We start from the raw sequence: 15,748 nt of genomic DNA on the forward strand, positions 1-15,748 counted from the left end.
ATTCGATCACTGGGGTTGGTCTCGTTTGAGACTCATGAATTTTACTAATAAATGTTTAATTATTCATGAGTCTCAAACGAGACCAACCCCAGTGATCGAATGAGCCGGATAGAATAGAGAGAGAGAGAGAGAGAGAGAGAGAGGAGAGAGGGGGGGAGAGAGAGAGAGAGCAGTGAATGACGATGGGTAACGGATTGGGTGAAGTCCATGAAGGTTTGTACAGTTTCTTTCACCCCTCGGATCTGGTTCATTTAAATCTAATGGTCATAGACCATCTGTCCCTTTTTGTCACTGAAAAGTAGTCCCGCAGGTGAGCGGGCCCGAATGCAGAGATACCCTAACCGGAATTGTAGCCACTGTCCTAGTTCCACCTCATTTGACATTAATCACTGCAACATCATAGAAACCTCCAATATATGGTTTGAAACCAGAAATGCACATCAACTAAGACAATGGAATATTCCGTGAGAATACAACTACATGACACAACTCAAACGAAGATTGTGGAGGAATAAAAGTAAATCTTTATTTAATGTGAAACTGCAGCACTATTGATAAAGTAAGTTGTCTCACAGAATTCGATGAAAGATACCGTAAAGCATCAGCAAGACAGAAGTGGGAAAATTACGGAGAGAATACCATAACATTACAGAATACAGAGACGTCTCTCGATCATTCCCATTCCGTGAACCTAAATCCTAAATAGATAAAACCAAGAATGGAATGGAAAAGGTACCAGAAATAATATATAAGCCCTTGACTGGTAGACAGGTAAAAAAGAAAATTACCGTCCAGCTCGTTCATGTGATGCTGTTGCACGTATTGAAATTTTCTCATTTGTTTTAATTCCTTAAAGAGTTCGATCTGGAGGAAGATAGCTAACATTAGCTCGTCAAGCTTAGCTTAGAAATATTATATATACATCATTTGTAACCAACTAAATTCAATAAATGAAAAATCACAATTTTCTCATGCCAAAAATCTGTCTTTTAATGTGGTGGAATTATATTGGACTATTGATAGGTCAGGTTTGACTTGAACTCGAAAAGATGAAGTTTGAGGTTTTAGGGTCCTGTCTGTATATCAGGTTGCTAAGAGCTTTTCGTGAAAAACATGGTTCATTGAGTTTAAAAAAAGTATGATGCTATTGTTTTGACCTTTGTGCTGACCAGGTTTTGATCAAATTAAGGAAACTCAAAAGAAATAGCCTAACCCTATAAATAAGCCTGGGACACCATCAAAATCCTAATAAGCCTAGGAAGTTTTTTCCTACTCTAATCCTACTCGGACACCATTCCTAATCAAAGAGGGATATTTGGATCTATTTTCACCTTGATATATTATATAATACCAGGCCATTGGCAATCTCTCCAAGTCAAGACTGAAAGCAGGTCGATCGCCGTTTTACTTCTTTATAACGTTTCTAAAGAAGTAGGGTTCATAGTTGCTCGATTTCTGCCGAAAAGGAGATCGATGATGATCGAGTCTCTATTCGCTTGCTTCAATCCTCGATGCAATACGAGCAAGCTTAGGCTGCTAAAGAGAAAAAAACTCCCAAAGAAATTAGAGAGAGAGCAGAAGGAGAATGAAGATGATAAGTACAGAAACCAAACCAGTTCTAATGAATGTACCTCTTGGCAGCCACCGCCTCCTGATATCATGGAGCAAGTTCTGCCGCGTGTCAGAGTAAGTGATCAAATAAGGCTAAGCATTGCCTGCAAGTCTTGGATGTCAATCGTTATGCGTAGAGACATCCGCAGTGCTTCTCATGAATTCCCATGGTTACTACTCCCTCAAACCCCACATTGCAGCAACAAGTACGTAAGCTTTGCCAGCGTGTCAGAGGGGAGAGTTGTCAAGTTGAAGCTACCTAAGCAAGTTCGTGGATGGTGGATTTTTGGGTCTTCTAAAGGTTGGTTGATCATGATAAAGGAAAGAGGTCTAAATTCCAAGATGTGTCTACTTAACCCAATTTCAGGAGCCCTACTCCAACTTCCACCCTTGAGAACACTTTCTTTTCTGAAAGATTTTGTGAAAACCGAGGACTGGAAACTTTTTGGTGCCAATGCATTCGACTTAAGGATTGCACTATCAACCTCTGATGGAATTGCTTTAGATTCAAAGCGTTGTACGGTAGCAGCAGTTTTTAATGATAAGTCGAAATTGAGTTTGTGCAGACCTGGAGACAGAACATGGAGTGACTTTCAAGTATTAGATACTAATCAAAACGACTGGATTGCTGATTTATTGTTTTCTTCCGGCAGTCTATATGTTTTGGTTCGTGGTGGTCAAAAGGAAAGCTTTGTAGACTCAGTTACTCAAACCTTGAACTTTAGCTTTGGAGATGCAGAAAATTTGAAAATGAAGTTGGTCTACGACAAGCATGAAAACAGGAACGTGAACGTTAATGAATGTCATAGTGACTATAAGATCGTTTACAATGCATTATACTACTCAAGATTGTTAGAATCAACCAGCAATGAAGTCTTATTGATCCATCAAATGGTAGATTATGTTGTGGGAAGAACAGAGGATATTATTGGTGACAATAATGAGAATAATGGAGGCGGCAATATGGAGAATGATGAGGATGATGATGAAGCCAACAACTTAGAAGATATTGATCAGCAAAATGGAGGAAACATTATTTATGGTGATGAAGGCAGCATTAGTGGCGACAGCAATATGGAAAATGATGATGGTGGTGAAGTCCATAACGACAATAATGATGTTGATGTGGGAGACATTAATCAGAATCCTGAAGGTGATGAGGAAGACAACAATAACCCAGAAGATAATGGTCAGCAAGGAGAAACTATTGATGAAGATGCACCGGGATTTAATGCATATATGACAACAAGGAGTTTTAGAGTATACAAGACTGACGACGACAACTTTATTCCATTGCAATGCTTGGGGGATCAATTATTCTTTCTTGGAGATTGTGGTTCCTTCTCCTTTGGAGTCAGTAATATGAAAAAATCAGAAAGGAATTGTATTTATTTTGCATCAAATTTGATGTACGATTGGGAGGCAGCTCCAAAAACGTATGCATCTCGTGACATTGGTATATTCTACCTAGATAGCCAAAGAATTGAGCGGTCATTTCCAAGTGTTGAGATGTCTCTACGGTATCAAGGGACTTGGTTCACTCCAAGTTTATATTAGGTCCCTATGTGGCTAGGCAGTTAGATAGAACTATTGATTTACATTTGAGCATTCCTATATTTAATGTTTTTCTTTACGCCTTACCAAAGGATGAATATTGTTGCATTTTGATGTCTATTGCTTTGAGGGCTCTCTTTATGTGCCACATACTTGCCTTTCAACAAGAGTCTGTGATTGCACCCTTGCTAGCAAGAGTTGAATAGGATTAGTGACGTTAATTTTAGTCAAGTAATTGGTGGGATAAGTACTTTTAATTGGGTTTATTAATTGGATTAAGTACTTCTAGCTTGCACCAAGACCTTTGACAACCGCCTAAGAGCCTATGCTAAGATTGGAAGTAGCATTTGTCTTTCACTGGTCCACCTGAATCATATGCCTGGTGGAGGTGCTCCTTAAATTCGGACGGATGGGCAACTAGGTAGTCTATCTTGATCTCTTGGAAGCTAATGATACACACAATTCACAAGCCTACTTGTCAAGAAAAAGGAAAGGGTACTTCAAGGTGATGAAACGAGACTCAAGAGTGTGCCGCTAGTGAAGATGAAACACGCATACTGAAGTTTCAAATAATGTGTAGCTTCCTAAACACAAAAGAAATCAAAATCAAGCTAGCAAGATTCATGAAACGAATGTGAGCTTACATTTCTGAAAGTGAACATGCCCCCGAAGATCGTCTATTCATGTAATTGAAGAACCAGAGAGGGAATACAAATGCAGCATGTCCAAGAAATATTAGACGACGGGGACGGGTAGATTCAGATAAGTGATTTCGCCTTAAGTAACTCCTCAAAAAATAATTGCATTGAGGAAGTGTACCACAACTTAGTTATACTCCAGTTCTCAATGTTAACAGCATCCATTCCCACAAAGAAATTAGTATGTTTCTGCAATGAATGAAGTATTCAATTACATATATTGAATTAGTCATTACCAATCCAGATAGAAGTGAATCAAGACTTTGTCCCTATAGTTTAAGACTATACTTATATTAAAATAAATCTTCTAACTCTAGACAATGATAAAATTTCTTGAGAAAAAAAAAATAAAAAAAAAACCTTTTAAGCATCTAAGATGGTCACATAATTTAAAGAATTTAAAAACAGTTTTCAGATTGTTTAATTGTGTTTTCAAAATCAAAATACAAATCAAGTTTTCAGAAGATATTCAAGTTTATTTGAAAATGATTTCAATCAAGAACCATACGAGCCCTTCAATTTTCAGTTGCAGCCACTATACATGTAGTAATAGTGTAATATTGTCTCCACTGTGTGCTAGTGTTCCCAAAGGAGGATCCTGGCCGATGTTTGGGTCAGAGTCGACCTCAACTAGAATAATCTGGTACAGGGGAAGGCACTGCCTGTGGTATTCAAAACGCTTAGAAAGCCACAATCTCAGTTTGGTGGGGAGCAAGAAAGAAAGTCCATTGCCACAAGTGATAAAAGTTTATCTGACAGTGCTTGGTGAAAAACAGGTTACGAAATTAGTTCAATTGCTCTAACAGAATGCACTTGATCACCTAAATAAGATTATGTTGATTCAAAATAGGGCATATTCTAAGATAACAAGCAACTAAAGCAAAAAGAGGATAATGGGTAGACATGTATTTGGCTTTGAAGGGAAAGAGATTGAGATAGAGCCAGAGATGCAGAGAAGTGAGGGAGCTAAATGTTTAAGTTGATGAGGACCAATCATTAATATATACATGGATTATGATCTATATTCTATGTTTGCTGTGAAGTAACGCAAGAATAAATAGATTGAATTCTTTGTGGTAATCAAAATTTCTTGCCTAATTTAGGAACAACACTGGCTGTCACCCTAACTTTGTACTACCAAGAAACTATAGCATATGTGCTTGTATTCTTTGCTGCCGAACAAGACTAGGAACAAACACTTATCTTTGAACAAGATTAGGAACAATCCCCTAACACAATTTAAACACGTTTACTTAATAGTCATGTGCACGCACCCTAGGTGAGCTGTAGGCTTTAAGGTTGTCACATATACATAACACGCTTTTAGCACAGGCATGGTTGAATACAAACGGAAGACGATGATAGGGAAGAAACATTCCTAGAGTCTCATGTGAAACACACAGAAGTTATGAAAACCTGAACAGATATGGGGACAGAGACACGGGGTGACACACCTTTGTCTTCAAATTTCAAAATGGTCAGGCATTTAGAACAGTCTCAACTCCAACTGATCAGAGACTTTAATAAGCAAAGCACAAAATACTAGGAATCATCATTACTAATCTCAATAACAGAACAAAAGAGCCACATGCAAAATACCGATATTACACAGTCCAGCACCTAGCAACTACACCGAAATTACTAAAATCCCAAACAAAAGAGCCACACACGCAAAATCACTAAAAGTCCAAACTAAAAAGCCACATGCATGCAAGTGAATCAAACAGCATAAAGAGCATCATATATAAATTTACTTTGTTCTTTAAGGATCAAATTGTATATCATAACATAGGTCTGATTTTGAGATCTCAATGAGATTGACAGGTTTAATCTATTCTCAACTTACTTGTTTAAAAATAACTTTTCTTTCATTAGTGCCATAGAAGGGCTCAAGTGCTATTGATATATAACATTTGTTTGTTATGGCCATGGTAAAACTAAGTAACTCAGCAACCCCATCTAAGAAAACTGCAAAAATCATCTAATACTCCACGTAAGAGTAGTATGGACCTGCAAATCTGTAGTCCAAACAGTGAGGTTGTCCCTCAGAAGTTGCATGATTAGAGTGCTGTCCTTGTATGATTTCTCTCCCAGCGTATCAACTTCAGCAATTGCTTCCTCAAAGCCCTGCACATAAAGAAACTTACTTCTAAGAAATCAGGAGATTTCGTGCAAGTCAGAACTATATGTACCAGCAATTGGTTTAGTCCAGAAACTGCATTGAAGTTCAGAAACTAAACCGAGAACAATGTTTTAGGTGGCATCCTTCGTGTAAATGCCAAATGCATTGGTCTTGCCCATTAAATTTCTCTATAGTTAGACCTCTACACTTCCAGTAGTTATTAGCTTTTCTATTTTAACTGTACTTTGGGTAAAGAAAAAACAATACAAAGGCACCCACAGAAAACGGTGTGTGACAACCTACGAGAATTTGAGAACACTAGTACTTCAGCTAGACACAACAACACAGCTACAACAGATGACAAAACAACTAAGTTGCAGCTGCTTTCTAATTTTCAATTTCTGTTCGATTAGCATTACAGTTTCTTAACACCAGAATATAGTTCCATATATGTGAAAACACTTAGCTTAACAGTTTCTTTCACAGTATTATAGCATCTTCCAAGCAGAGTAACAGGGAGTTTAACAACCTAAATCTAAAATCCCAATTACTTTTCTTACCTCTTATAATTTTTCCCTCAAATTGCAACCTTTCCTCCCCTCTCTTACTAGTTACTACTGAGTATCAGTTTCCTACTCCGACTCATTGTCTAGTTCTAGTTGAATCACTCCACCATCTGACTCTACACAATGAACCACAGACCTTGTTGTAACTTGCTACCATGCAATTCTACACCTCTGGAACCTTGGATTAGCGGTTTGACCATCTCCTAGTACCATACCTCTCAATCTAAATAGACAACATTCAGCTCCAGTATTTGGGAAGTGCCAAGAACCAAAACCCAGATATAAGAATGCACAAAATCACAACAACCCAGATATAAGAATGCACAAAATCACAACAACCCAGAACCATAAATGCAGAAAATCACAAAAGCCCAGAACCATATTGACGATTGAGCTGCTCAGCTTCCCAACAAGCAGAAGCCATAGGGGGAGGGAGAGAGAGAGAGAGGACGGAGCCCAAAACAAAAATCAAGGGTTTCGGATCTTGGGGATCCCCTTTTTGTTTTGTTTTTCCTAGTTAACTAACTTGATTTAGTAATACGATGACATTGATATTAAATGGCAACTTTACATACGACCCTACCCGATACCCTAGACTGAAATTAACCCATTCCCAACTAGACTGAAATTAACCCATTCCCAACACCCAGACTCTCGATTAACCCTAGATCCCAGTCGCTGCCATTCTTGATTCTTCATTTCATCTTCTCCCAAATCTTCCGCATCTTCTTCAGGTACTGCTCCAGCTTCTTGTTGGCCTTATCAGATTTCTTGTCCTTCTTGTCCTTCTTGCCCTTGCCCTTGCCCCCTCCTCCTTTGCCTTTGCCTTTGCCTTTGCCTTTGCCCTTGCCCTTGCCCCCTCCTCCTTTGCCTTGGCCGCCATTTCCATTCTTGCCCTTGCCCCCTCCACCTTTGCCTTGGCTGCCATCTCCACTCTTGCCCCAACCCATTTTCAGATGAACAGAGCTTTCCTTTTTTCCTTGATCTCTAGAACTTTTCTTTTTTCTTTTTTCACTGTTGTTTTAGATCAGGCACTGTGTACTGTTGCTTTTATAGAAAGGGTAAGGGACAATCTGGTAATAATACTTAATTACCCTAAGTGTAAATCTAGATCCTTCCATTCGCACCACTGGTGTTTTTATATATTTGTGTCATTCCTATTACTAAATTATAATTCAGTGGTGTACGAATTCGTAATTTAGTACACTACACTACTGAATTTTATGAATTAAAAAATTGGCATAAAGGGAAACTTAAAAATATATATATATATATATATATATATATATTATTACAGGCTGTCAAAAACTGGCATGAAGTGAAAATTTTGGCACTAGTACTTTAGTGATGAGGCTTTTTCCAAACCTGCATATTTCGGAAAAAAAAAAAAAAAACGTTAGTAAAAATACCTCAGAAGCATTTCGAGTGCACAGCTAGCCTAGTTTAGGCCTCATACATGTTCAGATTTATTATATATGGGTATGATCTCCTTACTATTATCCTATGAATGGTACCAAAATACATTTGATACATATATCAATACAACCATGAAGTTTTACTAGATCTCTCGTCACACAAAGATGTAATTCTCAAAAGATACAATCTAGGAAAACCAGCATTAGAGTAATCCTATTAAAAAAAATCCTTGAAGACCAATTCAAAACAGCTTTTCGGTCGGCTTCCAAGTAATAAAACAAAAATGTGATCGGTAGTCAGTTAAAAGAAGCAACGGACCTCTAACATGCCTTTGATGCACGACAATAAGTTAACTCTAAGGTAACTGGTTCTGCATTTCAACAAATTTGAGCGACCAAATCAAGCAAAACAAAAGCTAGACATAACAATTCAAAAGATACTTACTGTGAACTTTAACAGTGAAAGATTTTTTCAGGAGATCCACCAAAAAGGAATCTCAAGTTTGCTTACCTTGAAAGTTTGGTGGCAAAGAATCTCAGCTGCACGCTTGATATGCTTCCTTCAATCCTCCACCCGACGTGTCTTTCATCCAAAGACACCACCATCTCTATCAACCTGCAACATCAGAATAGAACTGAATAAAACCTTAAATTTGCACAGTTCACGCACTCAAAATGTTTACTCTCGAGAACAAAAAAGGGAGAAATTCGACATTGCTCTCCAGAAAACAAGGGTTGATTTTCGTTTTTCACAAGATACAATCTAATATTTTCACACAAACAACTCAACACTAAAAGCAATACAGATACATACGTCGTTAACTATGAAGTAAAGGACTCAACAATTTCAATGAGAGGAGCTTCAGCATTCAAAGTACAATAGAGAACAGTAAAATACAAAGGAAAGTTAAATTTCAATGCCAAACAGCATGAGAAGAGACTCTGCAAACATTCCAAAGAGTAAAAGAATTTAACTTTGAAATTCAAATTCAGGCCAAAACACTAAACATCAAATTTCTCAACATAGCAAAAGAAAAACATTTTAATTCAAAGTTCAAATTCAAGCAAAAAAGAAGCTAGACATAAAAATATCACATAATACAGATAACACAAACATAAAAAATATACAGCTAGGTAAATTCTGAGGAACCAACAGAGACAGGGACATGTAATCGAAATCGAGCGCAATTAACAAAGATGAAAACTAATTACCTCTGCAGGGCTCTGCTGCTTAGGATAGTTACTTCAGCACGGCATCGCAGGAAAGAACAGCAATCCTTTTAAGTATTCAATCAACATTGAATCTGGAAAATTAGAATTGAACAACATTAGAACTGCAGATCAAAGTTGAGCCTAATGTAACACTTAAATATGTAATTAAGAAATACAGGGAATAATCACCTCTCTGCTGTTTATGATAGTTACTTGAGCAAGGCATGGCAGGAAAGAACGGGTATCATTTGAATTCTCCATCAATCTCGATCTGTATAATCAGAAATGAATTAGATTCTGCACAACAACAAAAATCAAGCACCCAAACATAGTCTGTTTGATACCCAAAGTTCAGATTTATTACTGCCTATACAGGTATTAACTTCTTGGTATTAACATATGGATCGTATAAAAACACTTTTGATACTTGTATCAATAAAGGCATAACACTCCCTTCCTACAAATATGTTTAATTCACATAATATGCAACGTAGAAAAGCAACAGTGCAGTGATCATACTGAACAACATCCTGGAAGAATTCAAACAGCTTTCCGATAATTCTCCAAGTAATGAAACAAATATACGGTCAGTCAGATAGAAGCGACAAAAGACCTCTACTACGCCTTAGATGCACCATAATAAATTAGTAAAAGAAATTAAAAAATAAAGAAACAGACCACTACACTTCAAGAATATTGAGCTACCACATCTGGGTTGAAAGTCTACAAAAAAAAGAATACATTTCTTAAAGAAATCCACTAAAGTGGAATCTCAGATCTACTAACAACGAAAAGTTGGTGGGAAATAATCTCTGACAAAGACTTTGCATGCTCCTGAATCCTCCACTTCCAGCATCATTGATATAAGAGATCACTGCCATCGTTATCGATGTGCGGAGTCAAAATAAAATCGAATCAAAATTTAAACCTCCATAATTCACTCACCTAAAAACCTATCTTTTAACCATACAAAACACAAACAAAATAATATTACATCTTAGTCATCCGGGAAAGTAACCGGAGGAACAACTAATGTTACTCCTGAAAACAAAGAAACTGAAATAGTTTTAAAACTTCCAGTGGGAAACCCTCTAGTTCAACCTTTGTTATTATATGGAATTCCATGAATTATTGGGCAATGGATTCTGAAAAGAGAGACAGAATTGCTAAGAAAAAGAATAAAACAGAGGAAACAACTTAACATCACCCCAATCCTCCACTCTACTTAACCTAAAATTGGCGAAATTAACAACCATGCAAATTCAAAGAAAGAAAAACAGCAAACCAAAGAAACCAAGAAGCAAAGCCAAAAAGGGATTGTCAAACTAGAAAAAAGAATAAATCAGCGTCCTAGGAAGGGATGTTAAGGCCAAAAGATTTAAAATTCATAGTTCGAATCCTGGGGAGTACCATCTGAAAACCAAAAACAGCAAACCAAATTTGCTCAAACTTTGAAATTCAATTGAAAACATAAACCAAATTGAAATTCAGATTCAGGGCCCGAAAACCAGGATCTAAACGAAAAGATTAAACAGCCGAGAAATCGCTATCTACCATGTGAAGGAACAGAGCAGGACAAGTGCTTTGAACGGAACAGTGATTTTTCCTGAATCCTATCCGTAGTTAACGATCTGGGAAATCCAAATCGAAACAGATCAAGACTCCCACAATCATCTCCAATATCATCAAACTTTTGTTCATCTTTTCCAGAAACAGAGAGACGGACAAAAGTTTGATGATGTTCATAACGAAAACTTGAGCAGCTGCGCTTCTGGGTGACCAACGATTTTCCAGAAGGGGAGATATAGTGTCCTGTTCTATGGTTACAGAAGGACGGAAGGAGAGAGAGAGAGAGAGAGAAGAGAGCTTGGTCTTAGGTTGGAGAGAGAGAACAGGTTTGCGGCTTAGAACTAGTTGCTCTGTTTCTGAAAATTTAGCAAAAAAGCAGGAAATATAAATTTAGTCGAAAATTACTCGTTTAGGTAAATATGTGCACCACCAGTGTTTTTTGATTAAAAATCTTCTTCAAAAATAATTGGCTTTATTCCACGACGTCACCATGACAATTATTTCCTTTTACCAGCAATTCTTTTTTTTTATTTACATATCTTCTGAAAATAAATAGGTAGATTTAAAAATTAATGCAATTCAGAATTATAAATTACATCGCATCAATGCATGATAAATAAGAGGTAGGTGTTGAGGGTAAAGAAAGTACACCCAACCAGGATTATAGAAAGTAACTCAAGGTGGTCCTTGTACTTCATATTCAGGCCAAAATACTAAACAACAAATTTCTCAACATAGAAAAAGAAAAACATTTTAATTGAAAGTTCAAATTCAAGCAAAAAAGAAGCTAGACATAAAAAATCACATAATACTGATAACACAAACATAAACAATACTACAGCTTGGTATATTCTGAAGAACCAACAGAGACGGGGACATATAATCAAAATCGAGCGTAATTAACCTGTTATTAGCAAAGATGAAAACTAATTACCTCTGCAGGGCTCTGCTGCTTAGGATAGTTACTTCAACACGGCATCGCAGGAAAGAACAGCAATCCTTTTAAGTATTCAATCAACAATGAATCTGGAAAATTAGAATTGAACAACATTAGAACTGCAGATCAAAGTTGAGCCTAATGAAACACTTAAATATGTAATTAAGAAATACAGAGAATAATCACCTCTCTGCTGTTTATGACAGTTACTTGAGCAAGGCATGGCAGGAAAGAACAGGTATCGTTTGAATTCTCCATCAATCTCAATCTGTAAAATCAGAAATGAATTAGATTCTAGACAACAAAAAATTCAAGCACCCAAACATAATCTTTTTGACACCCAAAGTTCAGATTTATTACTGCCTATACAGGTATTAACTTCTTGGTATTAACATATGAATCGTATAAAAACACTTTTGATGCTTGTATCAATAAAGGCATAACACGCCCTTCCTACACAAATGTTTAATTTACATAAAATGCAACGTAGAAAAGCAGCAGTGCAGTGATCATACTGAACAACATCCTGGAAGAATTCAAACAGCTTGCCGATAATTCTCCCAGTAATGAAACAAATATACAGTCAGTCAGATAGAAGCGACAGAAGACCTCTACTACGCCTTAGATGCACCATAATAAATTAGTAAAAGAAATTAAAAAATAAATAAACAGACCCACTAATGTAGTACACTTCAAGAATATTGAGCTACCACATCTGGATTAGAAGTCAGCAAAAACTCAAAGAATACATTTATTAAAGAAATCCACTAAAGTGGAATCTCAGGTCGTTGGTGGGAAATAATCTCAGACAAAGACTTTGCATTCTCCTGAATCCACCACTCCAGAGTCGTTGATATAAGATACTGCCATCACTATCGATTTGCAGAGTCAAAATAAAACCAAATCAAAATTTTTAACTTTCACAGTTCACGCACCTAAAAACCTATCTTTTGAGTTTTGACCATACCGAGAAACCTAGAAAGGAAATTGATACTGCTTTCCAAGAAACTTGGTTTTGATTTTCATTAGATACAATATAATCTTATCAACAACATATATACATAAACAATGACCTTAACAGCAATTGCAACAGAGAACCATATGTCGTTGGCTAGGAATTAAATTTTAGTTGAGATGCGCTCCAGAACTTCCAAGTACAATGGAAATAAGTTAACAAAACCAAAGGAAAATTGAATATCACAAGAGAAAGACTGCTGACATTCTAAAAAGAGAAAGATTTTAAATTCAAAATCCAAAGAGTGAAAGAATTTAATTTTAAAATTCAAATCCCGACCAAAATAACAGAAACTAAACAAAAAAAAAATCAAAATAGAAAAAGAAAAAGTTTTTAATTCAAAGTTCAAATTCACACGAAACAAAAGGTAGGACATAAAAAATCACATAATACCTGTAATTAACAAAGATGAAAACAAATTACCTCTGCAGGGCTCTGCTGCTTAGGATAGTTACTTCAGCAGGGCATGGCAGGGAAGTACCGCAATCCTTTTGAGAATTCAGTATTACATTGATATTGAATCTGGAATCAGAATTGAACCACATTATAACCGCAAATTGAAGTCAGGCATAATGAAGCACTTAAATAAGTAATTAACAAATATGGGGGGACTAATCACCTCTGTGCTGTTTATGAAAGTTAATTGAGCAGGGCATGGCGGGAAAGAACAGGTATCGTTTGAATTCTCCATCGATGTCGATCTGTAAAATCAGAAATAAATTAGATTCTGCAAAACTAAAGATTCAAGCACCAAAAAATAATCTTTTTGACACCCAGAGTCCAGATTTACTACTGCCTATACAGGTATGAACTTGGTATTAACATATGAATCGTACAAAAACACTTTTGATGCTTGTATCAATAAAAGCATAATATACTCTTCCTACACCAAAAATTTAATTTACATAAATCATAGTAGGAAAAGCAGCATTGGAGTGATCGTACTGAACAACATCCTAGAAGAATTCAAACAGCTTTCCGATTATTCTCCAAGTGATGAAACAAATATATGGTCAGTCATCAGTTAGAAGCAACAAAAGACCTCTAATGTGGCTCAGATGCACCACAATAAGTTAGTAAAAGAAATTAAAAAATAGAAAACAGGACCCACTAATGTTGTATACTTGAAGAATATTGAGCTACCAAATCTGGATTAGAAGTCTACAAAACTCAAATACTACATTTCTTAAAGAGATCCACAGAAGAGGAATCTCAGGTCTGCTAGCAATTAAAAGTTGGTGGGAAATAATCTCAGACAAAGACTTTGCATGCTCCTGAATCCTCCACTCCCAGCGTCATTGATATAAGAGATCACTGCCATCATTATCGATGTGCAGAGTCAAAATAAAATCGAATCAAAATTTAAACTTTCACAATTCACTCACCTAAAAACATATCTTTGAATCATACCGAGAAACCTAGAAAGGAAATGGATAATGCTTTCAAACAAGGTTTTGATTTTCATTAGATACAATCTAATCATATCAACAACATAAATAAATGGACAATAACCTTAACAGCAATTGCAACAGAGAACTGCATGTCGTTAAGTAGGAATAAAATTTTAGATGAGATGGGCTTCAGAACATCCAAGTAGAATAGAAATCAGTTAACAAAAAGGACACAAAATTGAATATCACAAGAGAAGACTGCCGATATTCTAAAAAGAGATTTTGATTTCAAATCCAAACTCAGGCCAAAATAACAAAAAAGATTCTCAAAATAGAAAAAGAAGAGCAACATGATGCAGTGCAGAGACACAAGATTGACAAAACACAAACGAAATTAACAAACATGCAAATTCAAAGAAAGAAAAAAAGCAAACCAAAGAAACCAAGAAGCAAAGCCAAAAAGGGATTGTCAAAAAAAGATTTAAAATTCATAGTTCGAATCCATCTGAAAACCAAAAACGGCAAACCAAATTTTGAAATTCAATTGAAAACATAAACCAAATTGAAATTCAGATTCAGGGCCTGAAAACCAGGATCTAAACGAAAAGATTAAACAGCCGAGAAATCGCTATTTACCATGTGAAGGAACAGAGCAGGACAAGTGCTTTGAACGTGAATCCTATCCACAGTTAATGATCTGGGAAATCCAAATGGAAACAGATCAAGACTCCCACAATCATCAAACTTTTGGTCATCTTTCTCCGGAAACAGAGAGCCGGACAAAAGTTTGAGAATATTCATAACGAAAACTTGAGCAGCCGCGCTTCTGGGTGACCAAGGATCTTCCACAAGGAGTCAAGGAGAGAGCTTGGTCTTAGGTTGGAGAGAGAGAACAGGTTTGCGGCTTAGAACTAGAACTAGTTGCTCTGTTTCTGAAAACCCCTAATTTAGCAAAAAAACCCTTTTAGTCGAAAATTACTCGTTTCGGTAAATATGTGCACCACCAGTTTTTTTTTTATTAAAAAACCTTCTAATTGGCTTTATTCCACGACGTCACCATGACAATTATTTCCTTTTACCAGCCATTCTTTTTTTTTTTTTACATATCTTCTGAAAATAAATAGGTAGATTTGAAAATTAATGCAATTCAGAATTATAAATGAAATCGCATGAATGCATGATAAATAAGAGGTAGGTGTTGAGGGTAAAGAAAGTACACCAACCAGGATTATAGAGGTGGGTCCTTGTACTTCAGTTACATCCCCGAATGGATTTCATATCCAACTGCTATGGTAGATTCTCTTCAGAAATCTAACGGGTGTTTTTTTTTTTTTTGGAGAAGATATCAAAATTTTATTCACTGTTTACAATTTTTTCACACTTGTCGATCTTTATCCCTTCGATATTGACCATTAACCCTTTAGTAGAAGGTGTTTAACAAGTTTTGTCCACTACTTCAAACATTCTGTTTTAAAAATCTTTTTTTTTTTTTTTTTTTTAAGTGGTTTGGAACCCAGTCTATCTGGGAGGCTCAGCCCCACGCTCGGTTTCATTTATTATATTAATAATTAAGTTTCACATCGGAGGGGACATAAAACCTGAATTCCGAGCTACATAAGAACAATTACACATATCCTCGTAGAGAACATCCTGAATAA

At 36.3% G+C, this 15,748-nt stretch overlaps 1 protein-coding gene and 1 long non-coding RNA gene across 17 annotated transcripts; both read right to left on the reverse strand.

Annotated features, from left to right (window-relative positions):
- Window positions 1-334: 334 nt before the first annotated feature.
- Window positions 335-2,168, reverse strand: LOC121050086. Its single transcript, XR_005801755.1, has 3 exons — window positions 1,632-2,168; window positions 1,332-1,536; window positions 335-864 (listed from the first exon to the last, which is right to left on the reverse strand). It is a non-coding gene; the product is annotated as an uncharacterized LOC121050086 (long non-coding RNA).
- A 1,243-nt stretch (window positions 2,169-3,411) lies between these two features.
- On the reverse strand, window positions 3,412-15,066 carry LOC112173046. Of its 16 annotated transcripts, none has more exons than XR_002925443.2 (11): window positions 14,727-15,059; window positions 13,319-13,400; window positions 13,123-13,221; window positions 11,871-11,952; window positions 11,682-11,773; window positions 9,368-9,449; window positions 9,179-9,270; window positions 8,478-8,582; window positions 7,847-7,916; window positions 5,874-5,990; window positions 3,880-4,052 (listed from the first exon to the last, which is right to left on the reverse strand). XR_002925443.2 is itself a non-coding variant. In XM_040508813.1 (7 exons), the coding sequence occupies exons 4-7, from the start codon at window positions 8,570-8,572 to the stop codon at window positions 3,924-3,926; spliced, it is 393 nt and encodes a 130-aa protein (XP_040364747.1). In that variant the 5' UTR covers window positions 8,573-8,582; window positions 13,123-13,221; window positions 13,319-13,400; window positions 14,727-15,062; the 3' UTR covers window positions 3,412-3,923. The 16 variants fall into 16 exon arrangements, 1 of the variants encoding a protein (XP_040364747.1); XR_005801744.1 differs by lacking the exon at window positions 3,880-4,052 and adding an exon at window positions 4,146-4,525 and having other exon boundaries at window positions 6,546-7,916; window positions 14,727-15,063; XR_005801745.1 differs by lacking the exon at window positions 3,880-4,052 and adding an exon at window positions 4,601-4,615 and having other exon boundaries at window positions 6,546-7,916; window positions 14,727-15,063.
- Window positions 15,067-15,748: the final 682 nt, after the last annotated feature.

Source organism: Rosa chinensis, chromosome 6 (genome assembly GCF_002994745.2).
Source record: "Rosa chinensis cultivar Old Blush chromosome 6, RchiOBHm-V2, whole genome shotgun sequence".
NCBI classification, from domain to species: domain Eukaryota; kingdom Viridiplantae; phylum Streptophyta; class Magnoliopsida; order Rosales; family Rosaceae; genus Rosa; species Rosa chinensis.

What these genes read in the sequence shown, in the direction of transcription:
- LOC112173046 (XM_040508813.1), bottom strand. Translation starts at nt 8,572, where the DNA reads ATGGTGGTGTCTTTGGATGAAAGACACGTCGGGTGGAGGATTGAAGGA. An exon ending in TTTGCCACCAAACTTTCAAG is followed by an intron (nt 8,338 to 8,477) that starts GTAAGCAAACTT and finishes GTTGAAATGCAG; the next exon opens with AACCAGTTACCTTAGAGTTA. An exon ending in TTTGGACTACAGATTTGCAG is followed by an intron (nt 4,053 to 5,873) that starts GTCCATACTACT and finishes CATTCATTGCAG; the next exon opens with AAACATACTAATTTCTTTGT.